Source organism: Lonchura striata, chromosome 2 (genome assembly GCF_050655825.1).
Source record: "Lonchura striata isolate lonStrDom1 chromosome 2, ASM5065582v1, whole genome shotgun sequence".
Classification (NCBI taxonomy): Eukaryota; Metazoa; Chordata; class Aves; order Passeriformes; family Estrildidae; genus Lonchura; species Lonchura striata.
In genome coordinates this window covers 111,601,123-111,619,618 of record NC_140704.1, presented here as the reverse complement: position 1 = coordinate 111,619,618, position 18,496 = coordinate 111,601,123, and the positions used below count along the sequence as shown (strand labels likewise).

The 18,496-nt window shown below is 43.2% G+C and overlaps 1 protein-coding gene across 2 annotated transcripts in view; it reads right to left on the bottom strand.

Annotated features, from left to right (window-relative positions):
- TAF4B (TATA-box binding protein associated factor 4b) overlaps positions 1–15,989 on the bottom strand; it is a 76,956-nt gene extending 60,967 nt beyond the window's left edge. Inside the window, exons 1-2 of one of the 2 annotated variants that reach the window (XM_085572030.1) lie at positions 15,689–15,989; positions 110–258 (exon numbers count right to left, since the gene is read on the bottom strand). In XM_085572030.1, coding sequence (XP_085428156.1) covers positions 110–258; positions 15,689–15,851 — 312 coding nt within the window. In that variant the 5' untranslated portion in view covers positions 15,852–15,989. Of the gene's footprint in view, positions 1–109; positions 259–14,903; positions 15,432–15,688 lie in introns of those variants that run through there. The other variant, XM_031504021.3, reaches the window with a different exon arrangement.
- Positions 15,990–18,496: the final 2,507 nt, after the last annotated feature.

The window sequence follows — 18,496 nt, the reverse complement described above, 5'->3', positions numbered from 1 at the left end:
ATTCAGAAAAGGCTCAAACGCTTATTTAACCCTCCACAACTTATTTGCAAACCCTATTAGAACTACATACCATACAGCTATGTCAAACTGAAGTTATGAGAGAAGTTACCTGCACAGCACATATTCTGACTGCAGGTGTGCTGGTCGGCACAGATGGTCTCACACTTGTGCTGTTTTGTGTCTGGTTCTGTGGTTTTGCTATTGACTGTTGAGATACCAGCATTAGGTGACCATTACTGCTTCTGATAAGAACAGTTCCTGTTGCAAAAAAAAAAAAAAACCCAAACACATTCAGGCTGTGAAATTAAGTTATATTATGGCTTTCCTATATTTCTGTGGAAGAAATAACTAGACCACACTGGTAATGCAATATTTACTTTATTACTCCATGGAACAGCTGCCAAGAAATATAAGAATTAAGTGCACATCAGCTTTACTGTGCATCTTATGACAGAAAAGAATTCCTAAATTCAAGAGAAAAACTTAACCATTGGCCATGTTGAAACACGGTGTGCATACAAGATGCAAACTGCAAAGCAGTTCACCATTTGAGTCAAAAGATATTTGGAACATTAAAAAGACAGACACACAAAACACACACACACACTGGGATTACTTTGGCACTAATTTTAAGCAGTTCTTCAACCTGCAAAATTCATCACTGCTATCACACTTGGCTGCCTCTTCAGTTTCTGAACATTTAGGCACATACTTAGAGGTGAAAACACAGCTTAGAGAAAACTGCAGTGGGAACTGAAGCCTGATTAGTATCAACTCACCTACCTCCATCAAGACTATCCTCCCCAACCAAGAGGGCAGTAGTTTCCCATGAAAATCAAGGTCACTGCAGTATTTGAAGCTGTCCCTCTGTCAAGCATTAAAACCCATGGTTTTATTGAAGCAGGGAGATTGCAGTGGGAAAGAATTAAAAACAAAACAGAAAGGGGAGGGGGGGGGGGCGGGGAAAGACCATTCAGCTACTAAAGCCTCTTCCCCTAAGGGCTCATCTCTGAAAAATTCAGAGGACTCAAAACAATCACAAATACAAAATGCCAGCTGGATGGATACTTGGTCTGTACCATCTGAGATCCTTCAAGAGAGCTGCAGACAATCCTACCTTTGTGCTGTCTCACCTGCTCTGCCTCCAGCAGCAGCTGCTGCAAAGTCCACCACTGAAAAGACCATCCTCAAACACCCTCAGTTAACACCAGCCTTTCAAATAAAAGGAAGGAGGAAGTACAGGAAAATCCAGATACATAATTAAGACTTCCTTAAGGAAAGTTTCTGGAGGACTGCATTACACTTTCTCTCAAGTTATCCAATGTCTGAAACCCAAATCTTCTATGCACACTTAACGATCTTTCCTAGTGTAAAACAAGACTGCAATGAAAGTCTTTTTACTGCTTGGTTAGTCTGAAAGCTGTCAAAATATAACCATACAATACAGCCTAAACCACTGCTTCTGTCGGAGTTTAAATGCATACAACAGAAAAAGCCACAAGCTCCACAAGTTGGGTTTTGTTGAGTATGTTTTGGTTTTTTTTTTTAAACAATCAAGCTATAACCACATGCTTAGAAACAGCTTTTCATCCTCCACATCTAAAAGCATAAGAGGATATTGCAAGATGACACAAAACCTGGTGTAAAATTCTGTAACATCAACATATTGCCATTTACATAGCAGACACAAGCTGAGAATTGCAAAAGCAGCATCCACATGATCCCCTCCTTTCTCAATAAGCTTTTACTACATGGGGCAGATGCACAAGGCAAGTTGCATATTCAGAAAAAAACACTGCTAACTCCACCTGACAACTCAGCTTTCTCCTCCTCCACTGATGACTTGACTATAATTATATTGAGGTACAAATGGATCATTTCATTTAATCAATGAATAACCGGAATTATAGAAAACATATTAGATTTCTCATTTTCTTTTCACACCATCTTATTTAGACAGTGATTCATGGCAAACAATTTATCATCAGCCAGAAAAAGGGCATTGTTTCCCTTGTTCAGACCACATGTTTATGCAGATTTCACTGAAAGAGAGAAAGCTGACCACATTTTACTAGCATTTCTCTGTGCTCTAGGTCTACATTCAGAATGGCAGAAGGGTTGCTACTGGAGATTTTTGGCTTTTCTTTTATAAGCCTGGTTTAAAACATGACTGACACCTCTACTACTTTGGGAAGGCACATATAAACTTATTGTTTCATTCCTTTAGAGGTTTGGAATGCATTAAGAGTTAGTTTTCATGTACTTGGCTATTTTGTCACTACTCATTAAATTTGTCTGTTAAGTCAAATTATCAGAAGTGCATTTTCTACTTCTGCATTTGAGAAACCATGCTGATACCAGTCAACTTGATTACAGGGCTGGGACTGGTTTTGCACTACTGTTCTGCATTTTCAGTTGGCATTCACCAGAGATGGAGACCCTGCTGGAAAAGTATCCCATCCTCCAGTCACCTGAACGGGTGAGTTTCCAGCACAATCTACTTGCTTGACAGGAAATTACCTCAAGAGCAAGCTAGAAAGTTTATGCAAATACAATACAGTTCATATGTAAATTCATTAATATCGCCAAAAAAGAAAAGGTAAACTAGTAGCCCCTTTATATTTGAGCAGGATAACAATGATCCCAAAAAGGATGTAACCCAAAACATAAAGCAACCTTCCCCCTAGGCAACACAAGGACATCCACACTAAATGAAAATAACTTGGTGAGAGCATCCACAGAAGAAGTTACCTAAGGTCACTGCAGCGGCCATAGCCTCGACTGGAACATTTGACTATGATAATGCCTGTTACTGGAATATAAGTTGGAGTAAGAAATTGATCCCCTCAGAAAAAACAATCATTTCCCTATCTTTGTTCCATGTGGCAGAATTTTTAATAAAGCATAGTAACCTTTTCATGGCAGCAGCTCTTTGTGACACTCGCAAAATTTTAACTCCAAACCAGTATAATGATAATCTACTAACTACTGCTTCTGCAGACTTAATGCTATTGATGCCTGATGCACAGATAAAGCTGAAGGCAAATTGGAAACAGCTGCTAGAGCTACAGTTCCACACAATGAAGAGCCACATCTTGTCCAAGGACGAGAGACAGTTCTGGGCAGTTACAACCTAATGTCACAAAGGGACACTAAACTGACACATGAATTGCTTGAAACACTTTGAACGCTGTTGAGAACAACACTTCTTTTTTACTTCCCATTGCCACAGTTTAATTACAGTTTTTCACAACTTTGATACTCCCCTTCCACCTGGAAACAAAAGCAATAACCCCATACTGCAGCCAATTGCACAGACTCCAAGAGGTGGCACAGGAGGTCTCTTATGACAGAAGAAGATGTTCCATGGCTCTCCAAACCAATGCCTGAAGTCTCATACACTTTATACAGCTCCACAAGTGTGAAATGAGGGAACAGCAGGTGATGGTAACCTTGAAGCTCTCAATAGAAAGGTCATGTAAACAGACTTGTGCAGATACCAAGATGCTACTATCAGAAATGAAGGTAAGTGCAAGAATCCACATTCTTCACTTGGCGGGGGGGAGGGGGGAGAGATAGTACTTCTTATCAAGAGCTGTTTTCATGTTCAGTAGAAGGCAAATACTAACAAAATAAATGTGAAAACACATCATGTCTTGCAGTCACTGCAACTCCACGAGAAAACGGGGAGAAGGAAGAGAGAACATACGAAACAACACAGGACCTCTGAACGACTGAAGCATAAAGTTTCAGCCAACACCTCTCACCACTGCATTTAAAAACAGAAAAGGTATTGGCAATCTGAGCAAAATATCAGCATCAATCGTAGCAAATGAGCGATGAAGCATCCTCATAACACTAGAGATGCCCTCTTTTGGGCTGAACTTCCTAGAACATTGTTTACTGGAGTTGTTTCAGAGAACAAGAATGACTTCCTCACTATTCATGCACTTCGTTATGAAGAGCAAGGCACAACCCCTTTGTGGCTACAAAGCTGTTCCTATTTCCAAACCAAAGTGACCAGTTACCATCAGGGATTACTTCTAACATGCTTCACTGGAGTACTCAGATGTCTCTTGCAGATCAAAAACAACCAAAACCATTTTGCAGTTAATTGAGATTTCTGTCCTTAGATATTCTGCCTGTCCTGCCAAAAAATGTACTTTGCAAAGTTATTTGGTTCTCCTACAATGGCTGAAAAGGTAGTTAGAACACAGTCAGTTGTTTCAGCCATTTGTTCTCTGCACATCTTTCTTCAGCTGTAACCCTGTGAAGGGCTCCCTGGAGGGGAAGTACCTGACAACCAAAACCCAACTCAGTTTCTTCCAAAGCTACACAGAAAGAGTCATGCTATACCTTCTTGCCTCATTGGCAAGAGGTCTCATTGAGATCTACACTCAGTGCCCTGCCTTCTCCTGGAACCAGGGCAGCAGACAACCAGCTTGATGAGTGCCATGCAGCCATCCTGCAAAGCTCCAGCAGCCACCACGCAGGTCAGCCTCTACCTAGACATGCCAGCACTGCAAGCAATGGAAACCAGAACCCTTCTGATGAAATTTCATTTTGCTAACTTGAGATCCCTCTGCTACAAATTTTCACTGTCCCAACACCACTGGTGAAGGAAACCCAACTTTTTCTGAACTTGGTTTAGCTCCCAACCTGAGAACCAAGAAACACAGGTCAGCAGGAGGAGCAGCTTCCAGATACCGCTGCATTTTAACTGGAAAGCACCAAAGCCTCACTGGAGACAGCAGCAAGCTGGGGGATAACAGCAGAGATCTGTTTATGCCACTGTTTGTAATGCCACCTGCATGGGTTTCACTGTGTTTCAGGGAATAGTGTTAAGGAAACCACAACGTTGTTAACACAAACCTGTGCTGCCAACTGAAGCTCTGGGCTTCATCCAGCAGCACTGAACACCAATGAATGCTAAAGGCATCCCACCGCAACGGCAACTTCCACCACATAAGACAAGCCCGAGACATTTCTGAAGGGGAACTTCCCCCAGGAATTTCCTGAGATGAACCAGCTGGCATTTGTGCTCCAGTGGAGATACACCTTATGTTGTTACTACAGGTGAAGCTGAAGTTGTCAAGTTAAGCCACCATTTTGATTACAAGGTTTCTAACCGAGCTGCTCAACCAAACAGCTCTTGGGAGCTGCTGCTTAGGGAATAACCTGAGGAAATGAAAATAAGTCTTTTGCTCCTATAAAATACAAGCTAAAACAAACCACAATGAGACCAAGCTCATTTAAGAGAACACAAGTCACAGAAGCTGCCTTCATAGAAGGGTAAATTTATCTTATTTCGAAACAAAGAGCGCCTGCATCAGGTGTGTTGCCAATCTTAGTAAAGCACACTTCAACCCAATTATAAAAACAAGGCTAAACAGGAACTTCCAGGTCTCAAATCAGTAACTAAACAACAAAAATGTTTTAAAACAACAGTAATGTGTCAGAGGTCTCTGTTCTTAAACAAATCCCATTCTTTCACTGAACCATTCAAAACAAAGCAATAGCTCTTAAGGAAGTTATTTCAAGCTAAGACCAAGCTTTAAAGGGGATGTTTTAATAGGAAACTAAGTGGCAATTAAAAAGGAATACTGATTTTAAGTTTCTTTGACTGTTTAGGATTATTCAAATTTTGGAAAATAACATACCAAATACTACTAATCCATGCAACAGGAGAACACACAGTTTCTCTCTCTAAAGCCATTCTTTAGGAAAAAAAATCCTGTTTTTTCCTCTTAAATTCCATTTATTGAGCCCCACAGAATAGGCCACTTAAAAGTTTTAAGAAATACATTACAGGGCTGAAGAAGACAGACCAAAAGAGGGCATTATTAGAGATGTAGACTGTTGCAGCAGTGATTCTATCAAGGTGCATTATGTCAGTAGGTTAGCTGAAAAGGAGTGCTAAATAGGCATAAAGTGTTAATGAAATATTGGAAGACAGTAATTTAACTTCTACATGATTGACATAATCCTTCTAATATGAAGGGGCTGTAATGTTTTCAGATTAAGTTTGGTCTGTAGTGCACGCAGGAGAACTATTTACTCCCTATGAGCCTCACTCAGTACCTGAGCTTTCCTAGATGTCTATGCAAACACTGTAGTGGAGATGAAGAAACAAGGACAACAGCCCAATTTGGAGGCAACACCTAGCTACGCATCACTGTTTTAGGAATGAAGCTACAACAGTGGTCTAGAGACTACACCAAGTTACCTCATCACAGGCTCTCAATAATGATCTCTTAACTTCTGTTTTTAAATGCAATTGACTTCAGACAACAGATCTTTTGTGAAGTCACAAAGATTGCCTGGTTTAGGCTTTTCTTGGGAAAAACACCTATGATTGTTCTCATATTTCCCAGATAAGCAGGGCAGAGGGCTCATCGACACTATATAGGGTCAAGATAAGTTGTTTAGCATCTACACTACAGCCACAAAACATTTTACTCCATACAGCAAATCATTCCAACCTTCAAAAGTCAATTCTAGCTGATATAAGAATTCAGAAATGTCCAACCCACAATCAAAAATTGCTATTGCAGCATCCAGAATCACTCACCACACATCCAGGCCCTCTACCAATTAATTCCATTCACATTTTTTTTCAGAAACTAAGTAATTACATTTCTCAGAAATCACCCTCTGTGCTCATTCCCTTTGTTCCAGGGAAGCTTCTAAACTTATGGATCTTCATAGTAATGGCTCAGGACCAGTGCCTAGCATGTAGATATTACAGAGTCACAATGAAATGTCAGATTTTGAATTCCAATGAAAGACACCTTCTCTGCCTGTGGATAAGGAAATCATTAATTTCCATGTCAGGAGAAAAATTCAAAGGGCATAATTCCCCATATTCGTCCATGCTACAGAACACAGTCTATAGACAATGTTATACCTGTAAACTCTTTAAAGATATTGGTGGCATCTTTGCTAGCTAGCTGCACAATCTGCACTGCAGATTCATGTAGACTCTGGAACACAACTTTCAAGGCTGATGTCTGACATCCCACCTTTTCAAAGCCAGTGACCAGCTTTCCTTACAGACATCACTGTCCAGCTGACAGGACAGTTCCACCAGCATTAACATTTCCCAGACTGTCTGGGCTGCTGTGAGCAGTGTTTTAAACAGCCACCATGTACACACTAACAGCTCAAAGGGTTTACAGTCCTACAGTCACAGCCTTTGCCCCCAGTAACTCAAATTTTTCTCTAGCTAAGCATCCTTCTGTGCTAACAGCAGGCACCAGCTCCTGAGATAGCCAGTGCAGACAGAGGCTTTCCAAGCATAGAGGGCCAGGAAAGGGATGATGACATCTCTTCAAGGCAGGATGGAGCAGACTCTAGTATCCTATTGTTTAAAACAGTCTGGAATAATGGACACCACACATCTTTCTAAAGATGTAAGCAAAGTCCCCTCTCCCTCCCTTACTCCAGGAACTAGACATGAAGTGCTAAAACTGCAAAAATCTGAAGCCAAGTTTCACACACTGCTCAACCAGCTGTTGGAGACTAGCTGCTCATCGATGAATTTTGGTGCCCAGATGGATATCTGTTTAACAGTCTAGCAACTGGGCCCCCATCATTTTCACATTTTCTGATGCCTTTTCACGGAATACAGGCCCACATTTCAGCGTTAAAAAAGTTCTCCTTGACTGCACATACAGATGAGCTTCTTTCCTTGAGAATACATTTATATCCACATAATTTTACAGTTATAGTAGAACTCTGAAGCAAAAGCATAATTGTACAGCCAACAATAAAAAACCCAACCAATAGGTTTTCTGAGCATTGTTACAAGATGACACTACTGTTTCTATTTGGATTCAGAGTGTATTTATTACACTTGAATCCCAAGAGGTGTTATTTTTATTGTGTGTAGGCATCAGGGATTCCCAGCCAATGCTGTGTACCACAAGGCAGAGGCTTATTTGATATTGTGATAGCATCTAGCTCTTGTCCTTGGGCCACACCTTTCAGCAACTGGGATAATTTCCCATCAGCATTTCCCCATCACATCTTTGTGGTTTGCAACTTTGCACCTTGAGGCTTGGTTGCTTTCCTATCAGACAGTTCTAGGACTGTCTACAGTGAAGATGATCTGATTTGAACATTTTCTGGGACCCAAATTACCTCATACAGGAGTTTCAAATATTTGCTGGGGACTCAGCTGATGGCAGTGAAATAGTACTGCAAAGGAGCAAAGTGACACTTCCTTACTCTCAAGACAATTCCTACTGCACTGAAAGAAGCACTGACTCTCTACACCACAACCTCTTGTGTACTCCTAGGATTCACTGGAGTGAAATTCTTCAAATAGCAAGTTATATGTTTGGCACAGTGCAGTCATATATATATACAGCAGACAGCTTTCTAAGGACCAGAAGGTATGCCAACACCCTGTACTTACCATTTCTGGAACAGCCATTTAGCTGTTACAGAGAAATCTGAAGCTGAAATGTTGAACTAAAAATCTTAATTTTAAACCAAGAGTTGCTCAAAACATCATTGGTGTTTTAACAAAAGACAAGATCAGCCCCCTTTAAAGCTCTGTTTCACTTAAGTAAGAGGTCAGTTAATTCAGATTAATTTTCCAATGTGACATTTGTTTCCTCATTGCTCACTTGAGGACCAGAAGAAAGCTGAATTCCACTTATGAAAGTGCAAATTCACTCCTCGGCTGGATGGTTTTTCACTTGCAAGCAAGGGATCAACACTGAATTTTAACACTGATCGCCACCTTGCTCTAAGTGTGATGGAGCAAACAAAAATTATTGCAGAAGACAGCAAAACCTTCATGGGAAGCATTAACTTCTGTCTACACAGATATTGTGGAAACTGTCACTGTGGAAAATGTGTAATATTTATTAAGTGCCTAGTATGCCAGCTATGTATAAAGGTGTTCTGAGTGCACTAATCCCCTTCAACAGAGAACACTGGCTGCCCCACTGAGACTGCCTGGTATGCACCACCCACCAGTCAGCTGGACCTGGCTTCCAGGACTCCACTGGGAACAGGTGGCAACTGCCACTGGGCAAGCTGCCAGGGTAAGTCTACAGGTGCTGTGCCAACCAGGGCATGCTGTTTCATCCAGTTGTTATCTAGACTGGATATCCACCCAAAGAACTCTGATTTCCCAGGCAACTCCTAGGAGCAGCCAGTACTAATGAAAGCATCTCCTCTACCTCCACCAAACTGGAAGTGTGCACTGGAAGAAGTCTGCAAACACAAGCTATGAAAATTGTTATAATATGGTTGGACTGTTCTTATGGCACAGTAAGATCACTTGAGCTTCACCAGTTCTCCAGCCTTAACAGACCCTAGATTTGCTCATTAGCAACAAGGATCTTCCATCTATTGCCGTTACCCCACTTCAGTTGCAATCAGAGACTATTTCCTCAAGATACTGGTGGAAAAGATCTGTTAGTGGACTTTGCTCTAAAGGTGACCCAGATGGCAGAGCAGACCTTAATCCTGACCAACTGAAGAGTAAGACACTTAAAAACATCTATGGTGATCTTCTCCATTTTGCAAATTATACCTGGTTTTCTTCTGACATCAATTTTCAGAAAAATCGCTTCATGCAAAAAGCAATCTAAAAAAAGTATGTGCCTTTTGCTTTTGTCTAAATGGTTAATGCAGTAATAATTATTAATCTTTTATAGTTATCAGAAGTGTTGCAATTGACATCAAAAGTAGCATATACACATATCTGTAAATACAATCCTTTTCACTAGGCACAGCACAGACTCCAATCAAGTGGCATAACAAATACCTGGTTCTCTAAAACAACTTTAAAAACATGGAATGGTTACTCAAAATAACAGCACATGAACTTACCTAGATTTTAACAGCATCTTTGGGAAAAAGAATACTGAAACATAATTAGTGCTTCATCCAGCTCTCACTTGTGTGGATGATGCTATTTTTTACTGCTACAAGCTGAAAGGTCCTTTAAATACTGCACAAACAACAGAGATCATGCTCACGTTTTCTAAGGATTAAAAAAAGTTTACTATTCACCAAACTGTAGCTGCAATTCTTTGCAATACACTCCAATCAATGGTAAAAGTCTGAACAGCATTTAACATTAATTTTACTGAGTATCATATTTCCATGCTTCAGTATTCTGAATGCGTCTTTTTTTTTTTTCTGTGTGTGGGAAACAATATATCTAGACATTAGCTTTACATCTTCTGCCAAGAGTTAAATCTTAATTCCCACATTGCTGTGCATTTAATCATATGAAGGCATTATTTTGCTAGACACACTCACTCCTGAAAGCAAAATCAAGTCCTACAGTGCAGCTGAAATTTCAACTAGTTACAACACAACACATTTCCTCACTGTTATCTAAGTTTGACTTAGTTCTTCTAGCATTGTTCAGCCCTCCTCAGAAAAAAAAAAAAAAGTTAATCAGTGTCACCTAATGTGAATAGAGAAGTTTGCAGAGAATCTATCCCCCGCTAAACAGAGGATGTTATTGGCGTAAAAAAAGTTACAAGCACTGATTATTTAGCCCCTTCTCGTCTAACCACAAATACTATGCTCAGACTTCATGGGATTATCAACATCCAGAAGCTGCATACTTTAAAGGAATTTCTACAGTTTTCTGCCTGTTGAAACAAGAAATCTTTAGATAGCCTACTCCTACTCAAACATAATATAAATTAAGAAATATTTTAAAATCAGCATTCCCTCCTATTCTAAAGCAACGGACCAGATACAAATATGAAAAATATCAAATTCCTCATACGGTTTTACCACTGAAAAACCATAGAAACAACTAGAACATGATGATGGAGATTCACAGCGCTCTGCATGAGATGTATTAGGTCAACTTTGAAAGCAGAAGGCAGCAACATCCAAATGTTTATCAGCCCTACCCTCTTACCTTAGGTTCTACAGACAATTAGGAGAAACTCAACAAGACCCAGCTCCATACCATCCCATTGCAGTTTTGGAATATCTACACCAGTTCTCTCCTTCCCACCCACAGGAGTCCACATGCTGCCTGCCTGCTTCACGCCACACAGCCCAGCCACCTGACACAAACAGTGGCTGTGCTTTCTGAAGTTACCCACTATCAGCCTAGATAAGCTGCAGGCAGTGGAAAACCTGCCACAGACGAGGCAAAACATCCAAGCAAAGACAACTGAGCTGCAAACAGAAACCAGGAAGCTGAACTTGCTGCTGTTGCCCTGTAAGTCAGGTGTAAAGGAAACTTTACATGGAAAGCATGCCTTGCACCACACTAGTGAAATTACAGCACACTCAGGGCACCTTTTCTTTGCTGACACCGTGCTTGCTCAGCCCCACCAGTGTTAGCAGTAATGGAAAGCATAAAATAGAAATACACGCACCAGAGGCAGCCAATGCTACAGTGGAGAGTGATGGCAGCTGCTGCCATAGCCCTACATGGCATGAGGTGAGGTTTTCAAAGAATTTTCCTGCTTTAAGCAAACTGAAGGTAACAGTGGAGGATCCCTGGCATCTGGCTCAGTTCTGTACTTTTTCATCCCATCAGCAGAGAAGCAGATTTATCTTGTCCTTTCAAGACCTGCTTGTAATGAGCATTCCAGGGCCAGGGATAGACTGAAAACACAGACAGAGAAGTGACAAAAACCTAACTTCAAGAAAAGCAAACAAAAGCAAGAAAAAACATTCTTTTTGGTTTTTTTATGCTCTTTTTCTACCCTCCACTTCTCCAAAGCAGTGTGGGGCCCAAAGACACTAAGGTGAACTACAGACATTTGTCACGGTCCTTGTCTCTCCCTTCCCAATTATTTCCTCCTGTTTAATAGCACAGCCCATCCATTTCTCCTCCCCATTAAGCTCCGGTTAACCAAGGACACAATATCTTGTTAAGCAGATGGTCCATGACATGAGACTTTTGCAGGTTTGTTCACATCAGCACAGGCCACATGGAGCTCAGCACTGAGGCAGCGCTGTCCTCACCATGCTGCTCTGCTCTCTGCAGACCCAGACCACTACGTGCAAAGCTTCTGAAATGCTGCTAGCCTCGCTGCTCTCGTCAGCAAAGAGGGCAACTGAGGAAAGGTCCCTTAAGTAGATCGAATTCCCTTCATGTGGGAGGACATAGCCCAACCATTGAGTCTGAGAGCTGATGGTAGCACAGTAAGAAGACCAAACCCACCCCTGAAATCTGATCAACTGAGTCCTAGTGAGTGCTCAAACCTCCGGTGGTGGTCAGCCAGGGATGGACTGGAGCAGGAGGACGGCCTTGGGTATCTGCAGCAGTGCTCTGACAGCTGGCTGCCCCACTGAAAACCAGCACTTTGTAGAGGAAATCATAGGAAGGTGACCATGAGCAAGCCTGAGTCCTTCAAGACCAAGAGAACTCGTAAAGCACAGTTGTCCTTCCTGGGCAATCAGACAAAAAGAGGCACTTAGCAGATGGGCAACCTGTGCTCAGGGACACGAGGAGTCAGCCATTATCTAGTCATCTGCTTTTCCCAATTCCTGGCTTTACTCTGAGCAAGAGTAAAGGGGAGGTAGAGACAGAAAAGAAAGAACAGCGTAAATCCCAGTTTTCCATGAACCTCCACTGCCCTCCAGGTCACAGAGGCAAACAGCTCCGCTGGTGCCCTTCCTTCCCCAGACTGCAGCGCCATGGAAGCAATGCCCACTCCAGGCCACAAGCAGCTCATGAGTAACTCAGCACGACCAATAAGGGCAGTGCTGTCCAGCCTTCCTGAGAACAAGCCACCTCAAATACGGCCCTTTGAAACTCAAGGGAAGGATGTTTTCTGTACGCATTTTTCTTAACAGGTGCCACAAAAGATGAATGCCATGATTTTAAACCTAAGTGCAGTCTCCATTCTGTATTTTATTCTGTATAGCTAGATTTGGCGGTTTATTTGAAATAAAAAACTTTTCAAGCCTAGGAATTTGGTGGTTTATTCCACTTCCTTTTTTTAATGCTGCTAACTCTTGTAGCTTTAATGCTATCTTGCATTTTTTATTATTAATTAAAAATTGAATCCACCTACAAGACAGAAGTAAAATACTAACATCTTTTCAAGACAGAATGCATTTTTATACAACCTTGCAACAATTACATAGACAAGTTTCCCTGAAACATTGATCAATTTGAAATCTGACATCTAGTTTCTTCTGAAGCACTGAAGTCCATGCAGTTATTCTTATTTACAATGCTGCAGAGTACCAGCACCTCTGAACTTCTGATACAGAGACTGCATTGTTCCAGGAGCAAGGAAAACAATCTGATGCAACTGAGGGGTAATACTACTTTTGAGACATCTGCTTCCTACCACAATACAAATCAGATGACATTTAACACTATACCTGAATGCAATCAAACCAAAGCTGCTATAAAAAACCTGTAAGTTTTGATAACCTGAAGTTCCCAAACCACAGGCAACTCACATGATCATCCACCTTCACAGAAAGGTGTTTAACTCAACATCAATACATTCCAGAAAGCAAAAGTATTAGATAAAAAACCTGAATACCTGGGAAGCCCTGCTACAAGAAATTAATTTATTTCCATTATGGTTCATTTCAGAGGAAAGTTGGCAAGGATTTAAACTCATCCTTGACTGCTGTTACCCAGACATTACAGCATCATGAGTGCTGGGAAATCTACAGTCAAACTGACTGACTAAAGACTTTTTTTTTTTAATTAGCATTATATATTTTCTTGGGAGGTGCATGTCTTTTATCAAAGACACTGAGATTTTTAAAAAAATGAGGAAAGAAAAAAAAAAACCAAATATGCACTACCAGCACAGGGATTACTGTAAAGCCAGTCATCCTTTTCAGCAATATCCAACCTGAAAGTAATTGCAACAGATGCTCCAACAGCAGAACTGTCCTGGCAGGAAATAATTATAGCATCAAATAGCAATGAAGTCATTACATATCTCGGGGTCTCAACAGAGTGAGATCAAAACTAGTGGAAGCAATGTCCCATTTTTTTTTAAAGCACTTAAATACAGCCCAACAGGGAGAAGTGGGAAGTTCAGAACCAACAGCATCTTCTTCCTCTTAAGAGAAAGTGCAGGTGGAAGCTCTTGCTAATCCTCTGTTGCTATCCAAGTATTAAGATGCCTGTATCAGCATTGAGCAATTCCTACGTTATTTTCACTGCTGCTATAGGAAGCACATCTATAAATAGGGCGGTATATCTCCGAACCCTGATGTTTCACACAGAGGGTTTATAGAAAAGAAGGGTTTCAAGGAGCAACACGTAATGAACTATCAACTCTGTCCTCTTTAGGCACGGCAGTATTTTGTTCCGTGAACAGTCGCATGGGCCTGGTTGTGCCGGTGACAAAAATTCCCGCGGGACCGCCCGGTCGGAGGCGAGTGCGGCGGCCTGACCCCTCCGTAAGTTACGGAGCCGCTCTGCAGCCGCCAGCCCACGCTCACACCCCCTCCCCGAGGTACTCCTTCATCCAAGTTCCACTAAAGCCTCGAGCAGCCTTTTTCAAGTCACATATAAGGGCAGCTTAGCTGAGTTTTTGGTTACTTCTGCTCTTCGTGCTATCCACCAAAGTAAGAAGTTGCCTTTATCCAGAGACTTCCAGATCCATCCTCCAGACAGGCTGTAAGCATCCCCAGGGCTACCCGACTGAATCTAGTCTCAGTGCCCATGCCCGCAAGGCAGACTCACACGCCGGTTCCCAGAAGTTTGGGGCAGACAAGCAGCCCGAAACACGCACCACCACTACATCACCCCCGCCCCCGCCGCCCGCCGTCCTTCGCCGCGGCTCGTCTCCAGCAGCAAGGGCAGCGCGGCGGGCTCCGTCCTGCCCACCGCCCGCCCGGCAGCGACGACCGCGACATGCCGGCTAAGTCGCGACACGGGACGTGCCCGCAGCCGGGGCAGCCGGGGAGGGATCACTCACCTGGGGGCAGCTGCAAGTTGGCCGGCAACTGGAGGGCGGCCGTGGGCGGCCCCTTGGGCGCCACCGGCCGCGGGCCGCCGGGAGCGGCCCCCCGCACCGCCGGGGTCCCCGCGGGGGCGGCCGCGGGACGCGGCGGGGCGGCAGCGGGGCCGCCGGGCACAGCGGCGGCGGGGCGGCCCCGCTCGGGCGCCGAGCCCGCGGCTGGGGTGCTGGCGGCCGCCTGCTCCGGGTGCCCGCCGGGCATCAGCCTGACGGGGGCCGCCGAGGCGCTCATGGAGGAGGAGGCGGCGGGGGCACGGGGGGCGGCCGCGTCGCGCAGAGCCCCGCGGCGCCCCGCAGCATCGCGGGCGGGGTGCGCTCAGGCGCTGCCCCGGCCGGCGGCTCGCCCGCGGAAACACATGGCAGCGCCGCTCCTCCGGCTCCCGGGCGCCGCGCACGTGGGCCCGGCCGGCCCGGCCTCCCCTGCCGGCGGCGGGAGGGCAGGAGGGAAGGAGGAGGGAAGAAGGGCGGTCCGATGCCGCCAGCGCGTCCTACTGCGGCGGCGCCCGGCCCGGCCCCGCCGCCCCTTTCAGCCCGCCCGTATTTATGGAGCCATGCGGACTCCAGCGCCCGTGGCGCGTTGAAGTTGGCGGCAGCGGAGAGAGTCCGGGCGGGCGGAGCGGGACGCGCCCGGAGCCCCGGGATGGGGGCGAGGCGCGGGTGGCCGCGGCAGAGCCGCGGAGCTGCTCCTCCCGCCCTGCCAGCCTCCGGCCCGCCTACCTGCGCCAGACCACCCCCGGCTGTACCTGGGCTGCAGGTGCCCTTGGGCTTCCATTTAAAACAGGAGCGGCTCCGGCAAGTGTGGGAGTTCATCGTGTCGTGATGGGAACTTGCTGACAGACCGAGGCGGCGAAGCCAGCGCGGATCTGTATGGATGAAGGGGACAGCGTTGTCTCGTTTGACCTTCATGCCCGGGGCTCGACCTGAAGAAAGGCTGAGAGAGGACGTGGAACTCAGTCCCCCTTGTGAAGCAAGGGTGATGCTGACAGAATACACACGACACAGCTCTAAAAACAAATTTTAGAATATAACAGAAAGTTTTTGCAACTGTGATATGGAACTCAGCATGACCTTCAGTAATTCTGCTTTGAGGTCGTTGTGTATTGTAGCCGAGTCTAGATTAAATTTCAGTACATTCTGAAGCATGTTGATGCACATGCTTTATTTTATGCATAAAATTTAAGGAGTATTGCTTACAACTACTCAAACTGAGCACAACATAAACAATTACAAAATACAGGGCCTATTGTATGGTTCATTAAAGTGGTACAAAAAGCTCGAAATCCAAAAAATATTAGGAGGAAAAAAAATTATTCTTGTATTAGACTTCCCTTGCAACTACGTTTTTCAGATAGAAATGTAGACAAAAAAGGTAAACACTCCTCTTTTTGGCCATTTTGAGTAACAACTTTGCTTGATTCCACAGCATTAGTGCTTTATATTGCTGTCAGCAGAAACAGAGAAGAGAAATTTCTTACCTCTTGCCATGCCTACTCTCTTCCAGAGCAAATCAACCCAAAATCTCAAAGAGGTGGCAGCAACAATGGTCAGAGTTTCCAAGTGTCAGAGCGAGCTAAGAAGATGGTGAAAAATAAGAGGTGGTAACGCAAGAGAGAGCATCCTCTGTGCTTCCTACAGCTCTGCCAAGTTGGACCAAATTACATCACTTCTTACACATATGAAGCTGTGTTACACAAATAAAGTAACAACCAGGGTACAGTGAGTTACCTCCTACATGCCAAAGGATGCACAGAGACCAGGAGAGAGGGATGCTTCAAGGGATTTCAGCGAAGGCCAGCAGTGACTGACTGCAGAAGGGATGAGGATGCAAAGCAAGGCATCATGTTTTTTATTCTTGGACTTCAAGAAGAATGGAGTTGGCTTTTTGCTTAAAGTTTTTATCTTCTTGCAGTTATTTAACTTTAGAGGGAATCTCTGAGACCCTATGCAAATGCTCAGCAATGAATGTGCATCTGAAAGAGGCAAAAAGAAACAGCTAAAGACAACAGAAGTGTATGCACCGAAGCTGCAAGGTATTGTGTGAAAATGAGAAATAGAAAATACAGCATAGTGAGAGAAAAAAATACACAAATCAAGGAGTGAAGGAAGCAATATGGAATGCATTACAAGAAAAGACATACCACAATTGCAATATAGAGAAAAAAAAACATACCTACAATATACAGAAATATGAATATCTTTTTAAAAAATTAAAGTGCCATAAGTATCTTCTCCAAACAAAGCAGAGGGCACCCATCATTATATGAAACTGCAGAGGAAATGAGTCCTTTTCCCACACTGGAAATGTGTCATCAATAAACAGAGGTCAGTATGCACTCTTAGAGGTCCAGTATGCACTCTTTATTAACATAGTTAAGAGAAATACAAAAAGTCATTCAGAATAAAAATGAACAAAGGATCTGGAACTTGAAAGATGTTTTCATAACTTAAGAGGTTACAACACATGTAAAGAAGTTATTTTTGTCATTTCCTGGAGATTTGGGGTTTTTAAAAATCTCTATTCTCTTGGGTAAATATCACCATCAAAAAACCCCAAAAACCAAGCATTGAAAAACTCTGAATTAAGTCATCGTTCTTGTCTACGCTCTTTTTTCCCATGAGACCTTATCTAAGGGATACTGCTAAACATGGTAATTGCTTTCCAAAGCCAGCTGAAGATGCATCTAACCATGTAACTGTTCCTTCCATGAACACCCAGCCTTGGCAAACTGACCTGCTTTACTACTTCAAATAACCCATGAATGGGTGCATCTGACATTCATATGGATGTCCCTTCTTCACCTTCCAGGCACAGGAAAGCATTACAGCAAACAGCAGCTCAGATTTCCTTTCCAGGAGCTATTAGGTTAGATAGATACTGCCTGTAATTGCTCTGCATAACCTGTTTCCAACAGCTGAGGCCTTCACAATGCACACTGAATCAGTCTGTGCTGTTCTAAACTTTCTGGAGGCTTTCAAAAAGCATATTTAAAACACAAACCACCCTCAATAAAGCCACTTGCCCTCCAAAATTTCTATCCACACACCAAGACTTAACTCTTCCAAAGATGGACCTTTTTAAGTCCTTAGGTGTTAAGCCAGTTTCACATACAGCAATATGATTTCAGCTTCCTATAATCCTATAAAATCTATTTAGTATGCTTCAAGGTTTGTTTGGGGTTTTTTTTTGTCCATGATTCTTTTTACAAAAGTTTTATATTCTCTTAGTTGGAAATTCGGGAATATAATACATGAGCAAAAAGACTAAGTAAGGGGAATGAAAGTTGTAAACGTGTATATATTTACTAATGAAAACAAAGTGAAATCACAGATAGCTATTTAATGTCAGCAGTAAACACACCTGCATTTTGGTTGCAATTTCAGTAGATTTGTTTGTTTGCTTGCTTATAGTCAGAGATACAGTCTGCCCTGGTTTTTGTCTTGACTGATGATCTTTTCATGGAGATGCCTCTTTTGGATATTCAGGTCACAATGTATATAGAGATTTGCAAAAATCACAGTCTTTGTTACATGAGGTACAATACCCTGAAGTT